General features: G+C 48.3%; 1 protein-coding gene across 12 annotated transcripts in view; it reads left to right on the plus strand.

The window, feature by feature from the left end:
• The window catches only part of LOC129523491 (radial spoke head 10 homolog B-like), a 62203-nt gene that overhangs the window by 27983 nt on the left and 17390 nt on the right, over positions 1-16830 (plus strand). For 10 of the 12 annotated variants that reach the window (XM_055346492.2, XM_055346503.2, XM_055346495.2 and 7 more), the window contains 6 exons: positions 3981-4088; positions 4877-5020; positions 7637-7765; positions 9932-10025; positions 14437-14635; positions 16314-16708. In XM_055346492.2, coding sequence (XP_055202467.1) covers positions 3981-4088; positions 4877-5020; positions 7637-7765; positions 9932-10025; positions 14437-14635; positions 16314-16518 — 879 coding nt within the window. In that variant the 3' untranslated portion in view covers positions 16519-16708. Of the gene's footprint in view, positions 1-3980; positions 4089-4876; positions 5021-7636; positions 7766-9931; positions 10026-14436; positions 14636-16313; positions 16709-16830 lie in introns of those variants that run through there. The other 2 variants (XM_055346499.2, XM_055346494.2) reach the window with 1 other exon arrangement.

The following is a 16830-nucleotide window of genomic DNA, read 5'->3' on the forward strand; positions in this document are numbered from 1 at the left end:
CTGCAACCTCCACCTCCTGGGTTCAAGCAATTCTCCTGCCTCAGCCTCCTAAGTAGCTGGGATTACAGGTGCCCGCCACCACACCTGGCTAATTTTTGTATTTTTAGTTGAGACGGGTTTTCACCATGTTGCCCAGGCTGGTCTTGACCTCCCGACCCCAGGTGATCCACCCGCCTCAGCCTCCCTAAGTGCCGGAATTACAGGCGTGAGACACTGTGCCTGACTGGCCTACAATATCTTTATTCATGCAGATCCAGCCATTTAAAAGAAGGTAGGGCCGAGTACAGCGGGGCACCCCTGTAATTCCAGCACTTTGGGAGGCCGAGGCAGGAGGATCACTTGAGCTTAGGAATTCAAGACCAGCCTGGGCAACATAGTGAGATCCCCCTCTCTACAAAAAATAAAAAAATCATAGCCGGGCGTGGTAGTGCACGCCTGTAGTCCCAGCTACTCGGGAGGCTGTAGTAAGCTGTGATCGTGCCACTGCATTCCAGCCTGGTTGACAGAGTGAGGCCCTGTCCCAAAAAAATCCCCCAAAAAACAAAAAAGGAAAATGGAGGAACACCTTAGTCTTTGTGATGGACTGAAGTGTTGCCTGATCCTAGAATAGCAATAAAGTCAACTGAAATCTTTTGAAAAAGGAAGGACTTTGGAAGGTGGAGGGGGTGGATCACCTGAGGTCAGGAGTTTGAGACCAGCCTGGCCAATGCTGTGAAACCCCCTTTCAACTAAAAATACAAAAAAATTAGCCAGGCATGGTGGCGGGAGCCTGTGATCCCAGCCACTTCGGAGGCTGAGGCAGGAGAATTGCTTGAACCTGGGAGGCCGAGGTTGCAATGAGCTGAAATTGTGCCACTGCACTCCAGTCTAGGCAACAAGAGCAGAACTCTGTCTCAAAAAAAAAAAAAACTAAGGAAGTGGGGAGGATGAATGTCATTTAAAACAATTACAGTTTATCGAAAAAGGAATTTTTAAAAGTTATTACTTGGGAAAATAGTGACAACATCTTATTTATACAATGTTCTCATACTAACTATTGGTGGTTTTTGTTGCATGATACTTTTTTTTTTTTAGACAAAGTCTCGCTCTTTTGCCAGGGTGGAGTGCAGTGGCGCGGTCTCGGCTCACTGCAACCTCCACCTTCCGGGTTCAAGCAATTCCCCTGCCTCAGCCTCCCGAGTAGCTGGGACTAAAGGCATGCATGACCATGCCAAGTTAATTTTTGTATTTTTTAGTAGAGACAGGGTTTCACTATGTTAGCAAGGATGATCTCAATCTCTTGACCTCGTGATCCGCCCGTCTCGGACTCCCAAAGTGCTGGGATTACAGGCATGAGCCACTCTGCCTGGCCTGTTCCATGGTACTTTTAATTTGTACTTGTGGGAATACAAATGATTAAACAGAATCAAATACTAATGATACAGTGTTTTTACAAATTTCATAATGTTGTATACATATGAAAAATGGATAATAACCTGGTGTCTAACTATAGGAAAATAGTTTTGTTTTTTTTGAGCAAGGGTCTCATCACTCTGTCACCCAGGCTGGAGTACAGTGGTGCAATCTTGGCTTCCTGCAGCCTCAACCTCCTGGGTTCAAGCAATCCTCCCACCTCAGCCTCCTGAATAGCTGGGACTACGTGTGTGTGCCAACATACCCAGCTAATTTTTCTATTTTTTGTAGAGACGGGTTATTGCCATGTTGCCCAGGCTGATCTTGAACTCCTGGGCTCAAGCAGTCCTCGTGCCTTGGCCTCCTGAAGTGCTGGGATTACAGGCGTGAGCCACTGTACCTGGCCCTTTTCATTGTTTCACTTGTTTCAAGCGTGTTTGCAATTGCCCATTGAATACTACTACTACTACTACTAATAATAATAATTATTATTATTATTTTGACAGTCTTGCTCTGTCACCCAGGCTGGAGTGCAGCGACATGATCTTGGCTCACTGCAACCTCCGCCTCTCGGGTTCAAGTGATTCTTCTGCCTCAGCCTCCCGAGTAGCTGGGATTACAGGTGCATGTCACCACGCTCGGCTAGTAGAGATGGTTTCACCATGTTGCCCAGGCTGGTCTCAAACTCCTGAGCTCAGGTGATCCAACCGTCTCGGCCTCCCACAGTGCTAGGATCAGAGGCATGAGCCACCACACCCAGCCTCATTGAAGCATTTTTGTGATGACTGTCTCACAGTCTCTGTCAGTCAACTGTAACATCTTTGTCATCTTGTAGATGGCATCTGTGGATTCTCTTTTTTTCATTCACTTTGAGATCTTCCTGGTTCCTGGTATGAGTTTGTTTTTGTTTTTGTTTTTGTTTTTGTTTTGAGACGGAGTCTTGCTCTATCTCCCAGACTGGACCGCAGTGGCATGATCTCAGCTCACTGCAACCTCTGCCTCCTGGTTCAAGCGATTCTCCTGCCTCAGCCTCCCAAGTAGCTGGGATTATAGGTGCGTGCCACCATGCCAGGCTACTTTTTGTATTTTTAGTAGAGACGGGGTTTCTCCATGTTGGCCAGGGTTTCACCATGTTGCCCAGGCTAATTGGTATGAGTGATTTTAAAAAAAAACATTGAAACCTGAACATTTGAGTACAGTAAGTCCTCACTTAACATTATTATTATTATTATTATTTTGAGACGGAGTCTTGCTCTGTCACCCAGGCTGGAGTGCAGTGGCGCGATCTCAGCTCACTGCAACCTCTGCCTCCTGGGCTCAAGTGATTCCCTTGCCTCAGCCTCCCGAGTAGCTGGGACTACAGGCACACGCTACCATGCCCAGCTAATTTTTTTGTATTTTTAGTAGAGATGGGGTTTCTCCATGTTGGCCAGGATGGTCTGGATCTCTTGACCTCGTGAGCCACCTGCCTCGGCCTCCCAAAGTGCTGGGATTACAGGTGTGAGCCACCGCGCCCGGCCCCACATAACGTTATTGATAGGTTCTTGGAAACTGTGACTGCAACCAGGGCTGTGTGGTCAGGAGCTTAACTCTTCTTCATGTCAGTTATTCTGCGGTCAAATCGGTTTTGTTGTGCAGCACGTTGTTTCCCGACGTGCTTTTCGGCCTACAGCATCGTGTTAATGTTTCACACCTGGACCGTGTTCTGTTCTCCCACGTTCTATGTCCTGTTCTGATGCCAAAAAATACTCTGCTGTTATTTTGGAGGTACTAGAGAAGGGATAGAGAGGTAAATATGTGTGTGTGTGTGTGTGTGTGTGTGTGTGTGTGTGTGTGTGTCAGGTTCTTGGTTTGTTACCCAGGCTGGAGTGCAGTGTTATGATCACAGCTCACAGTAGCCTCAAACTCCTGGACTTAAGTGATCCTCCCACCTCAGCCTCCTGAGTAGCTGGGACTGCAGGCATGCACCACCATGCTCGGCCTACATTTTTAGTTTTGTGTAAAGACAGGGTCTTGCTATGTTGCCCAGGCTGATCCCCAACACCTGGGCTCCAGTGATCCTCCCACCTCGGCCTCACAAGGTTCTGGGATTACAGGTGTGAGCCACCATGTCTGGCCGCAAATGCCCATGTTAATCCAGAATGCTTTTCAAAATTATCAGTCTTTAAGATATTAATTTATGGCTGGGCGCAATGTCTCACGACTGTAATCCCAGCACTTTGGGAGGCCGAGGCAGGCAGCTCACTTGAGGTCAGGAGTTTGAGAGCAGCCTGGCCAACATATAGTGAAACCCCATCTCTACTAAAAATACAAAAATTAGCTGGACGTGGTGGTGTGTTCCTGTGGTCCCAGCTACTTGGGAGGCTGAGGCAGGAGAATCACTTGAACCCAGGAGGTGGAGGTTGCAGTGAGCTGAGATTGCGCCACTGCCTAGCAGCCTGGGTGACAGAGCGAGACTCCGTCTCCCAAAAAGAGAAAAAAGATTTTAATTTCTGGTACACTTTCTTAGTTATTGTATTGATATAAATTGACATTAAAACATATAGCTGTTTACAATTATAGGCAGTTATAGTTTTTCTTTTTTACAGGACTTTAAAATGATAAATGAAGAATTAACAGCAGCTACATTTATGGAGGTCATAGCAGAGGATAATCCTTTCATATATGATGGAATTGACAGCAACTTTGAACCTGAGGTTTGTAAAGAGCCATCACAAATGGTACAGATCCAATTCAGGCTGTTGGTTTTGCCATGGATACCAAGGACAAAGATCCAAGATTTTTTTTTTCTTTTTTTCATTAGCCTTTTCACTGATGCTTTTTTTTTTTTTTTTTTTTGGAGACGGAGTCTCAGTCTGTTGCCCAGGCTGGAGTGCAGTGGCACAATCTCTGCTCACTGCAAGCTCCGCCTCCCGGGTTCATGCCATTCTCCTGCCTCAGCCTCCCGAGTAGCTGGGACTACAGGCGCCTGCCACCACGCCCGGCTAATTTTTTTTTTTTTGTATTTTTTTTAGTAGAGACGGAGTTTCACCGTGTTAGCCAGGATGGTCTTGATCTCCTGACCTCGTGATCCACCTGCCTCGGCTTCCCAAAGTGCTGGGATTACAGGCATGAGCCACCACGCCCAGCCTTCAGCTAATTTTTTAAAACCATTTTTTTGTACAGAACGGGTCTCACTGTGTTGCCCAGGCTGGTCTCAAACTCCTGGGCTCAAATGATCCTCCTGCCTCAGCCTCCTAAAGTGCTGAGATTGCAGATGTGAGCCACTGTGACCAGCCTAAGAACCAAGATTTGATTGAAAGCAGTCTGAACACAAGTACCTAATATACGTGTGTGTGTGTCTTTGTGCACATGTCTGCATGTCTGTGTGTGTGTGCAAACATGCATATTCAGATGTCAGGAAATAATGAACACCAGTCAATCAATGCTCTGTCTCCAGGTGTGTCAGAATGATGGAAACTCTCTGTGTTTTATTTTATTTCAGCTGGTTTTCCTGGAATTCTTTGAAGCTCTCTTAAGCTTTGCATTCATCTGTGTTACTGACCAAATGACTAAATCCTGTACAAATGTTCCAGCTGATGATATGTCTGGAAATAAACATGAAACTATTTATACAATACTAAATCAGGTAACACATAATATCTTAGAATTAGGTAATCTTAGAATTACAGAGCAAGGGGGGCTGGGCACGGTGGCTCACGCCTGTAATCCCAGCACTTTGGGAAGCCGAGGCGGGCGGATCACGAGGTCAGAAGATCGAGACCATCCTGGCTAATGTGGTGAAACCCCGTCTCTATTAAAACTACAAAAAAATTAGCCGGGCGTGGTGGCAGGCACCTGTAGTCCCAGCTACTGGGGAGGCTGAGGCAGGAGAATGGCGTGAACCCAGGAGGTGGAGGTTGCAGTGAGCTGAGATTGTGCCAATGCACTCCATCCTGGGCATCAGAGCAAGACTTCTCAAAACAAAACAAAAAAACCAACCAAACAAAAAGAATTACAAAGCAAAGAATGGCTTTATTCTGGAATGGTTAAACCATCATCAAAACTATCTTGGCTTTACTAACCCTTCCAGAAAGTAATTTAAGAAGTCTTTCCTTTTTCCTTTTAAAATTTTATTTTGTGTGTTTTGAGACAGGGATTCACTCTGTCGTCTAGGCTTGAGTGCAGTGGTGCAATCATGGCTCAGTGTAGCCTTGACCTCCTGAGCTCACACGCTCCTCCCACCTTAGCCTCCTGAGTAGCTAGGACTACAGGCTTGTGCCACCACACCCAGCTAATTTTTTTTTTTTTTTGAGACAGAGCTTCATTCTGTTGCCCAGGCTGGAGTGCGGTGGCACGATCTCGGCTCACTGCAATCTCCACCTCCTGGATTCAAGTGATTCATGCCTCAGCCTCCTGAGTAGCTGGGATTACAGGCGTGTGCCACCATACCTGGCTAATTTTTTATATTTTTAGTAGAGACGGGGTTTCGCCATGTTGACCAGGCTGGTCTCGAACTCCTGACCTCAGTTGATCCGCCTGCCTCGGCCTCCCAAAGTGCTGGGATTACAGGCCTGAGCCACTGTGCCTGGCCTTTTTGTATTTTTTTGCAGAGATGGGGTTTTGCCATGTTGTCCAGGCTGGTCTCAAACTCCTGAGCTCAAGTGATCCTCCTGCCTCGGCCTCCCAAAGTGCTGGGATTACAGGTGTGAGCCACCATGCCCGGCCAAGATGTCTTTTTCACATTTTGGAAGTGTATATAGATTTTTTTAAGTTAGGGAAAATGTGTTTCCTGGCCATGATCCAGGAAGTGGACTCCTAGCCACAGCAGAGAGCTGCTGACGAAGGTGAGAGTGCATACCGACATGCTGGGTGGGCCGCTAGACCGCACTTTAGAAAATCAGAGGTGTTTTACTAGGAGATGTTTCGTTATACGGATCCAGTGTTTCTAAGAGTGGAAAGCCTTCTCAAGAGCAGATGTGTCGAATAGTTCCCGAGTGTGCGTGGGATGCTAACCAGGTCCCCAGGGCTTGCTCACAAGGATGGACACCCAGGCCAGGCATGGTGGCTCACGCCTGTAATCTCAGCACTTTGGGAGGCCAAGGTGGGCGGATCACTTGAGGTCAGGAATTCGAGACCAGCCTGGCCCACCATGGTGAAACCCCGTCTCTACTAAAAAGACACTGGAAACTGAACGTTCATGTCATGCTGCAAGGGAATCACTGCTTCCTTTTGACCAACAATTTGGGAGTGTGATTTAGAGATCAGAGAGAGGCTCAGCTTCAAACTTATCAAAGCCGATCCTTGCTCAGCTCACGGTGGTTTCACATGCTCTAGTAATTTGGGGAGGCAAAGGTAGAATTCTGTTCCACAGAGGTAAGTGTGCTATGAAGAGGGACAGCAAGCTCCAGAGATGTGCAGAAGGCTCCCCTTGAGCCGTCAGCTGAGTGTGCACGCATGTCAGGGAACAGCTGGAACCTAAGGGAAGAGCCGCCAGGAAGAAGGGGAGGGACCTCAAGGACTCACGCAGGGCTGGGAGCAGTTTGCATTTCCAGTCGCCAGCGTAGAGAAGCCTTTGCATCCATGAGGGGCATCAGGCTGGGTACTTAAAAGTTCACTGTGTGTGTGTGTGTGTGTGTGTGTGTGTGTGTTTTACAAAATCTTGCTCTGTTGCCCAGGCTCGAGTGCAGTGGCACAATCTTGGCTCACTGCAGCCTCTGCCTCCCAGGTTCAGGGTGATTCTCCTGCCTTGGCCTCCCGAGCAGCTGGGATTACAGGTGCGCACCGCCACACCTGGTCAATTTTTGTATTTTTAGTAAAGACAGGGTTTCACCGTGTTGGCCAGCCTGGTCTTGCACTCCCGGCCTCAAGTGATCCGTCCGCCTCATTCTCTGAAACTTCTGGGATTACAGGCATGAGCAAATGCGCCTGCCCTGTTATTTATTTTTTTTAGAGATAGGGTCTTGCTCTCTTGCCCAGGCTGGTCTCAAACCCCTGGGCTCAGGTGATCTGCCCACCTTGGCCTCCCAAAGTGCTGAGATTACAGGCGGGAGCCACTGTGCCTGATTCGGTTCACTGTCTTGACTGAGGCGATGGTTTCACAGGTACAGATGTGTGAAAACACATCAAAGGGTACAGTTTATGTGTAGTTCATTGTAAATCAGTTACAGCCCATTAAAATATTGCGTGTGTGCGTGTATGTATGCCTGTATGGATCTCTATGGAAACCAGAAGCCCTCTGACGCGTGTGTTTGTTCTTGCTTAGGACGCCCAGAACAAGAGTCCCAGCTCGGTCATGAGCCACGAATCGGATGCTGCTCACTCTGACAGTGCCAGGTCATCTTCCAGCAAGTTAGAACTCTCGCCTGATATTAACAAAATAAGGAAATCAGAGGTTTGTGTTGGCAACTAACCGTGTAGAGACACCTGCTACCGAGTGCCTGCTCTGCGAAGAGCTCTTTTCCATGCGTTGGGGACCTAGCAGTGAACAGAAACCCACGCCCTCATGGACTTTACTTCCCAGTGAGGAGGGGACACGGCAGCAAGTGAACAGCAGTAATAGCGTTTATGGGTGTTTACCAGGCGCCGAGCTGTCCCCAGGGACCAGCTCAGCATCCCCATGACCTTCAGGTACTGTGATTCTCTCTAGGAGGGAACCCAGGCCCAGAAAGGTTAAATAGCTTGGCCACAGCTGCATAACCAGTAAGGCATGGAGCTGGGGGTTTGTGCCCAGGCACTTTAACTCCAGAATTAGCACCGGTTACCGCAAGCTATGCTTCTTCCCACTTACGAGGTCTAAGTGACAGGAAGGGCATGTGGCCGGGGGTGGGGTCCTGGCGTTTATTCTGGGTGAGTGGGATGGGATGGGACACCATCTGAGCAGAGGTGTCAGGAGGCTCTGTGGCTTCACTGTTGACAAACCAGTGAGGAAGCTCTTGGAACCATCCCGCTGGGAGGTGATGGTGACTGGGACTAAGGTGCGCTGAGGTCTGAGGTGTTTTGAAGGGTGCAGGGGTTGACAGGGAAAGAGAAGGCAAAGATGAGTCCAAGATTTTTTGGCTGAGCATTGGCAGAATGGAGTTGCCATTTATGATGATGTGGAAGACGGAGGCAGGGGGCTGAGTTTTGGGAGCAAAATTAAGTGGTTGATTTTGGACAAGTTAAGCTTAAGGTGCCTGAACTGATGGCCAAGTAGCATGGCTGGAGGCAAGACTGGAGTTCAAGTGCAAACTCCAGCTGGAGGTAGAAATATGGGGGTTAGGGCATACACGTGGTGATTAAAGCCGTTAGGTCAGGTGCGGTGGCTCACGCCTGTCATCCCAGCACCTTGGGAGATCGAGGTGGGTGGGTCACTTGAGGTCAGGAGTTTGAGACCAGCCTGGCCAACATGGTGAAACCCCATCTCTGCTAAAAAATATAAAAATTAGCCAGGCCTGGTGGCAGGTGCTTGTAATCCCAGCTATTCAGGAGGCTGAGGCAGGAGAATTGCTTGAACCCGGGAGGCAGAGGTGGCAGTGAGCCGGGATCCAAGATCACACCACTGCACTCCAGCCTGGGCAACAGAGTGAGATTCCGTCTCAAAAAATGTAATAATAATTAAAGCCATTAATATATGAGTCTGAGTATGGTTAAATTTTTTTTTTTTTTTTTTTTTTTTTTTTTTTTTTGGAAACAGAGTCTCGCTCTGTCACTCAGGCTGGAGTGCAGTGGTGCGATCTTGGATCTCGGCTCATTGCAAGCTCTGCCTCCCGGGTTCACGCCATTCTCCTGCCTCAGCCTCCTGAGTAGCTAGGACTACAGGCACCCACCACCACGGCCGGCTAATTTTTTGTGTTGTTAGTAGAGATGGGGTTTCACCCATGTTAGCCAGGATGGTCTCGATCTCCTGACCTTGTGATCCACCTGTCTCGGCCTCCCAAAGTGCTGGGATTACAGGCATGAGCCATCACGCCTAGCCGGTATCGTTAATTTTATACAATAAATACTGTACCAACAGACCCAGGTGACATTTTCAAGTTTTTGGTGTTTTTTTTGAGAGGCTTTCAGTAAATGCCATAATTCTGTTATTCATTTCATTAATAATATAAATATTAATATTTTATTTAGGTTAAAATAGTCAAATTGGCTGGGTGTGGTGGCTCACACCTGTAATCCCAGCACTTTGGGAGGCCGAGGCAGGCAGGTCACCTGAGGTCAGGAGTTCGAGACCAGCCTGGCCAATATGGTGAAACCCCGTCTCTACTAAAAATACAAAAATTAGCCTGGTGTAGTGGCGCATGCCTGTAGTCCAGCTACCCAGGGAAGCTGAGGCAGGAGAATTGCTGGAACCCGAGAGGCGGAGGCTGCAGTGAGCTGAGATCGTGCCACTGCACTCCAGCCTGGGCAACAGAGCGAGACTCTGTCTCAAAAAAAAAAAAAAGTCAAATTAAAGTCAAATTAGCTCAAGGAGAACAGCCTCATTAATAATTTTCTAATTAATTAAAGTATAAAAAAAGCAGTTTTAACCCCATAATGATGTAAACGTAATATTTTGCTTTATGATTTTTTTTAAATGCAAAAGCCCAAGATCAAGAAGTCTGTAAGTGATGAAAGAGTCTCCAAAATGAATTTTAAATCGACTGGAAAAGGGATCACCTTTTTCTCATCTGAGAGCAGTGAGTATTTTAATTGTAGAACCTTAATATTTACAAACTGTTGCTTATGAATTATATAATGTCTATACTGTTTTACAACCATCTTTGTTTAATTTTTAGTTTCTTAGAGGCAGAGTCTCGCTATGTTGTCCAGGCTGGTCTTGAACTCCTGGGCTCAAGCGATCCTCCCACCTCAGCCTCCCGAGTAACTGGGATTACAAGTAGGCGTCACCACACCCAGCACAACCATCTTTTTAAATAATCAGGCTGGTACAGCTGCTTCTGTTTCTCCTCCCTGGTTTGGAGTTCAAGTTCAAGGCGTGACCTTGCTGTGCTGACTCAGTCTGTTAGGGCAGATGCCAGTATGGGACAGCTGGGCCTCCCCTGGGCCCTGCACGCCCATCTCAGAGTCTGATGCTGTTGACTATATTGTTTTCTTACAGGCAACTTTTCTCTCTCAGGGGTCTCATTCTCTCGGATTTTTAAAGGTGCTCAAATTAAAAACAACATACAACCCTTATTCACTTCCTCATCCTCCTGTTTTATTATGTTTTCCTTTATCCTGGGAAGATCGCTCTTGAGGCCTCTCTGTCTGCTGACTGCACTTCCTCCCTCTGCTCTGATTCCTCAGCCGTGTCTGTGTGAACTTCCAACCTCACGCCTCTCCTTTTCTCAGGGTCATCCAATGATGATCAATGTCATGGGAATTTTCTGCTGTTACTCTGCTGGCCTTGCCAGTTGCACGTGGCCTTGTTTTCATGATTAAACAAGCCCTGGTGTTGCCCCTTTTCTTTTCTTTTTCTTTTTTTGAGACAGGGTTTTACTTTCTTGCCCAGGCTGGAGTGCAGTGGTGCCATCATAGCTCACTGCAACCTCTGCCTCCTGGGTTCAAGTGATTCTCCTGCCTCAGCCTCCCTAGTAGCTGGGATTACAGGCACCCATCACCGCGCCTTGTATTTTTAGTAGACGGGGTTTCATGATGTTGGCCAGGGTGGTCTCAAACTCCTGACCTCAGGTGATCTGCCTGCCTCGGCCTCCTAAAGTACTGAGATTACAGGTGTGAGCCCACCCGCCCCTGGGCTTTTTTTTTTTTTTTTTTAAAGAGGTGGGTTCTTGCTCTGTTGCCCAGGCTGGTCTTGAACTCCTGGATCCAAGAACTCCTGGATCTCAACGCCTTGACTCCCAAAGTGCTGAGGTTACAGGTATGAGCCCAACCGTGCCTGGTCTTTTTTTGTTTGTTTGTTAAAGAGATGGGGTCTTGCTATGTTGCGCAGGCTGGTCTTGAACTCCTGGGCCCAAGTGATCTTCCCGCCTTGGCGTCCCAAAGCACTGGGATTACAGGTGTGAGCCACCGCGCCTGGCCCTCCCCCTTTTCTGACGGCGTCTCTCTATGGCCGGCCACCCACTCAATGGTGGACTTTTAAAGGCTCCATCCCGGGCCCTTGTCCTCTCAAAGGCCTCCCCTGCGTATCCCCCTCTACAGTGCCTGTCGTTTCCCGTTACTCCTCCTCCAATGGATCATTCCCATCAGCACACATGTGCTGCATATGCCCAGTTAGGAAAATCTCTTCTCTTGGCCGGGCATGGTGGCTCACACTTGTAATCCCAGAACTTTGGGAGGCCGAGGCAGGCAGATCACAAGGTCAGGAGTTCGAGACCAGCGCGACCAATATAGTGAAACCCCATCTCTACTAAAAATACAAAAATTAGCCAGGTGTGGTGGCACACGCCTGTAGTCCCAGCTACTTGGGAGGCTGAGGTGGGAGAACCGCTTGAACCCAGGAGGCAGAGGTTGCAGTGAGCTGAGACCATGCCATTGCATTCCAGCCTGGGTGACAGTGAGACTCCATATCAAAAAAAAAAAAAAAAAAAAAAAAAGGAAAATCTCTTCTCCCACTTTCCCCTCTAGATCCCACTTTCTTTCCCTGCTCCTTTGCTGCTAGGCATCTTGGGGGGCTGTGTACATGCTCACCTTTGCTGCTAGGCATCTTGGGGGGCTGTGTACATGCTCACCTTTGCTGCTAGGCATCTTGGGGGGCTGTGTACATGCTCACCTCCTCCAGGACCTCTCCTGTGTGTCCCTTAGCTTTTGCTCCACGTGGCACTGCCCTCCCCAGGCCACTGAAGGTCCCTTTTCATCAGCAGTGACTCCGTGTTGCCACCGCCAGGAATCCTGCCGTCACTTGAACTGATCTCTCCATAGTCAGGAAAAGCGTCAGCTTCTTGAAATACTCTTCACAGAGATTCAGCCTCTGTGACCCCTCGTCATCCTAGGTTTCTTCTCCTTCTGGTGCAAATCTGTGGGTTGTGTCATTTTCTCCCACAGAGCTCAGCATCCCAGCAGAGACAGGGCATTCCTGCGGTGCCGTAATCAAGACGCACAGTTCCTGTAACGGAAATAGAACTGAAAATGGAACCCCAGCTAATGTGTTTTCCTGCTGATCTGATTAGCAGGGAAGTGATCTCTAGTCCCAGCTCCAACTGGATTTTGTCCTGGATTTCTCTGGTTGTTCCTTTAAGTCCCGTGTGCCAGTCACCAGTCCTGTGGCTCCTGCCCTGTCTCTTGTCAAGGACCCCCTTGACCCACGTGGCATCTCTTCCAGTACCATTTCTTCTGATTATTGCATGTGGCAGCCGTGACTTCCTGTCCTCCAGCTTGTGGGTGTCTAGTTGAGAGTTCATGAATGAACACAAGACAATGTTGCAGCCAGGTGCAGTGGCTCACGGCCGTAACCCCAGAACTGTGGGAGGCCAAGGCAGGAGGATCACTTGTACCCAGGAGTCTGAGACCAGCCTCGGCAACATAGCGAGCCCGTCTCTACAAAAAAAATATCAAAATTCACCGGGTATGGTGGCACACTCCTGTAGTCCCAGCAACTTGGGAGGCTGAGGCAGGATGACTGCAGGATGACTGCTTAAGCCCAGGAGCTCGAGACTTCAGTGAGCTGTGATTGCACCACTGCACTCCAGCCTGGGTGCCAGAGCGAGACCCTGTCTCCAACCAACAAAAAGGAATCTTCCTTCACATTCAGTCTTGTTCCGACCTTAGAGTCCTGGATTGCGTATAATTTGATTCTCTGAATTTTAAAATCTTCCAAGTGAATAGATAACCAGAATTGCTTAAAAAGGTGGAAAAAATTACGGTAGTTTAAGATTTAGAGATTCTTTAGCCTAGACAAGAAAGATAGAGAGGGATAACTATAACTACTAGGAAATTACTTTTGTGAGAGTAACCAGTTGTCTAGTTCTCTAGGAGAGAGGATTCACTTGGGTACACAGCTATCCTTGTCTCTAAAGGGGTTTCAAACTCTGAATAAAGAAAAGCTTTCGAATATTTTGTCCCCAAGACCTAGGCCGGGTGCAGAGGCTCATGCCTGTAATCCCAGCACTTTGGGAGGCCGAGATGGGAGGATTACTAGAGCTCAGGAGTTTGAGACCATGGGCAACATAGCGAAACCTTGTCTCTGTAATGATTAGCTGGGTGTGGTGGCACCCACCTGTGGTCCCAGCTACTTGGGAGGCTGAGGTGGGAGGATCATTTGAGCCCAGGAGTTGGAGGCTGCAGTGAGCCATGGTGGTGCCACTGCACTCCAGCCTGGATGACAGAGCAAGATCTTGTCTCACAGTAATACTTAAAACAATTAGCCTTGTGTGCTGGTGCATGCCTGTATTCTCAGCTATTAGGGAGGCTGAGATGGGAGGATCACTTGAGCCCAGGAGTTCCTCCAGGCTTCAGTGAGCCATGGTCATGCCACTGCACTCCAGCCTGGGCCATAGAGTGAGAGCTTGTCTTTAAAAAAAAAAGAAAAAAGCAAGAGAAACGAGTTTTTTAATTCTTGAAACATGGAAAATTAAAATATCAGAAAACCCAAATTCTTAAGATAGAAAAAAAAAGAGGTGGCCGGGCGCAGTGGCTCATGCCTGTAATCCCAGCACTTTGGGAGGCCGAGGTGGGTGGATCACGTGAGGTTAAGTGTTCGAGACCAGCCTGGCCAACATGGTGAAACCCCATCTCTACTAAAAATACAAAAATTAGCCGAGCGTGATGGCGCACGCCTGTAGCTACTCGGGAGGCTGAGGCATGAGAATCGCTTGAACCCAGGAGGTGGAGGTTGCAGTGAGCAGAGATCACGCCACTGCACTCCAGCCTGGGTGACAGAGTGGGACTCTGTCTCCAAAAAAAAACAAAAAACAAAAAACAAAAAACGAGGTAGCAGGAAACTCAAAGGGAAGGCTGACAATCCCAGCCAGGGTCTGTTGAGCCCCTGCCTTGTTCCAGGTGGTCATGGAAGCAGCGTCCTTACTCCTCTCCCCTCTCCTGGCAGAGGAGAAGGGGGCCCACCCCAGGGAGGCTAGAACGAGAAAAAGCACGCAGACCCCCAATTGACAGCAGGATTGTATTCACGTTCAGCTTCATGAAACTCTATTCCAGAGAAATATGAGAGACCCAAGGATGATCGAAAGGAAGAGTTCAACACGTGGGTCAATAATATGTACGTCTTCTTTGTGAACACGCTCTTTCATGCGTATGAACGTGAAGAAGCTATCAAGGAGAAAATAAGGGCAGACAGGTTACGTAGCACAGCACAGGCCCAGCAGCGGAAGATGGAAGATGACGAACTGGAAGCAAGGTGACTTATGAGGTCCCTCCTCTCCTTCCCCGGCTGCTCTCTCTCTTCCTGTCTTCCGTAGCTGCCAGAACGCATCAGGAGCAAGTGCTTTCTGGACAAGCCGTAATTTCCTATGGGCGTCGTTGACATAAAAAGGAATGAATATTTGGTCTCTGTTCCTGGCAGAGCACCTGAAGCCTTTGTAACTTCCTGACTAATGGGATAATGGGAGCATCTTTTGTTCTAATATTTGGTCTTAGTTTCTAGTTTTATTTATTTTTTTAAGACAGGGTCTCACTGTCACCCAGGCTAGAGTGGAGTGGTATGATCTCAGCTCACTGCAACCTCCGCCTCCCGGGTTCAAGCGATTCTCTTGCCTCAGCCTCCCGAGTAGCTGGGATTACAAGCATGCACCACCACGCCTGGCTAATTTTTGTATTTTTAGTAGAGACGAGGTTTCACCAGGTTGTCCAGGCTGGTCTCGAACTCCTGACCTCAAGTGATCTGCCAGCCTTGGCCTCCCAAAGTGCTGGGGTCACAGGGGTGAGTCACTGCATGCAGCTATTTTCTAGTTCTTGACCCAAGAGTTCAAAACCTGTGGACTCTTTGGGGTAATGACTGTCTATGTTGAGATGACTGGTAGCCAGGGGAGGGGCCCTCGATAGCTTCTCGCTGGAGCTGGTTGCCAGGAAACCAACCACGAGGTTAGAGGGTTGGGACTTTCAGCTCCAGCCCAACCTCCCAGGAAGGGAGAGGGGCTGGAGATTGAGTTCAATAACTAATAGCCAGTGACTTAATCAGGTCTACATATTGGACCCTCCATAAAATCCCCAAATGGGCTGGGCATCATGGCACATGCCGGTAACCCCAGCACTTTGGGGGGCCGAGGCAGGAGAATCACTTGAGTTTGAGACCAGCCTACGTAATACAGCAAGACCTCATCTCTACAAAAAATACAAAAATTAGCCAGATGTGGTGGCAGGCGCCTGTAGTCCCAGCTACTTTGGAGACTGAGGCAGGAGGATTGCTTGAGCCTGGGAGGTTGAGGCTGCAGTGATCTGTTTGTGCCACTGCACTCCAGCCTGGGCAACACAGTAAGACCCTATCTCAAAAAAAAAAAAAAATACACACACACACACACACACACACACACACACACACACACACACACATATATATATATATATATATATATATATATATATATATATATATATACACACACACACGTAAGTTTGGGAGGCCGAGGTGGGTGGATCACCTGAAGTCAGGAGTTTGAGACCAGCCTGGCCAAACTGGTGAAACCCATCTCTACTAAAAATACAAAATATTAGCCGGGTGTGGTAGCAGAAGCCTATAATCCCAGCTACTCAGGAGGCTGAGGCAGGAGAATCGCTTGAACTTGGGAGGAGGAAGTTACAGTGAGCCGAGATTGCACACTGTACTCCAGCCTGGGCAACAAGAGCGAAACTCTGTCTCGAGAAAAAATTTTCTTTTCATAGATAGATGAAAAGTTTATTTTGGACTGTGTCGACATGGCATCAGTTATTTCAGGCAAAGTGTAGCAACTTACAGTTTTGTTTACACATGCTGTTGAAAGGCAGGTATGAAGGGCTGTATACTATAAATAGCATAAAGCTGGTTTTGCAGTTTGGAGGGGGATAAAAAAAAGCTACCGCCTTCTCACGTTTGCTTTTAGGCTGAATATCTTTATCTTGAGAGAGGAAGAGGCCGAGAGACATGAGGTGGACATCACGGTGATCAAGGAGCCGGCAGATGTGTCATCCTCTCACCTCACACTGGACCCTCCCAAGGAGGATGTGACCGTGTCCCCATCCAGGAAGACCAGCACCAGCAAGAAGAAGAAAAAGGAGAGAGACACGAAGACACACACACAGGCTTAGGACGGCACGTGCTGTAAGATTTCCTGAGCATTACAGTTCTTAGCACTGAACTCGTCGCAGTGTTTTAACATACCCCCTGGCCCACTGCATCTCAGGTATCCTACATGGCTGGATTACGGGAGTTCGAGACCAGCCTGGGCAACATAGTGAGACCCCCATCTCTGCAAAATGAAAACATCAGCCGACCGTGGTGGTGTGTACATGTGGTTCTAGCTTCTTGGGAGGCTGAGGTGGGAGGATTGCTTGAGCTCAGGAGGTTGAGGCTGCAGTGAGCCACTGCATTCCAGCCTGGGTCACAGACCTGGTGGCTGG

This window comes from Gorilla gorilla, chromosome 6 (genome assembly GCF_029281585.2).
Source record: "Gorilla gorilla gorilla isolate KB3781 chromosome 6, NHGRI_mGorGor1-v2.1_pri, whole genome shotgun sequence".
In the NCBI taxonomy this organism is placed as follows: Eukaryota; Metazoa; Chordata; class Mammalia; order Primates; family Hominidae; genus Gorilla; species Gorilla gorilla.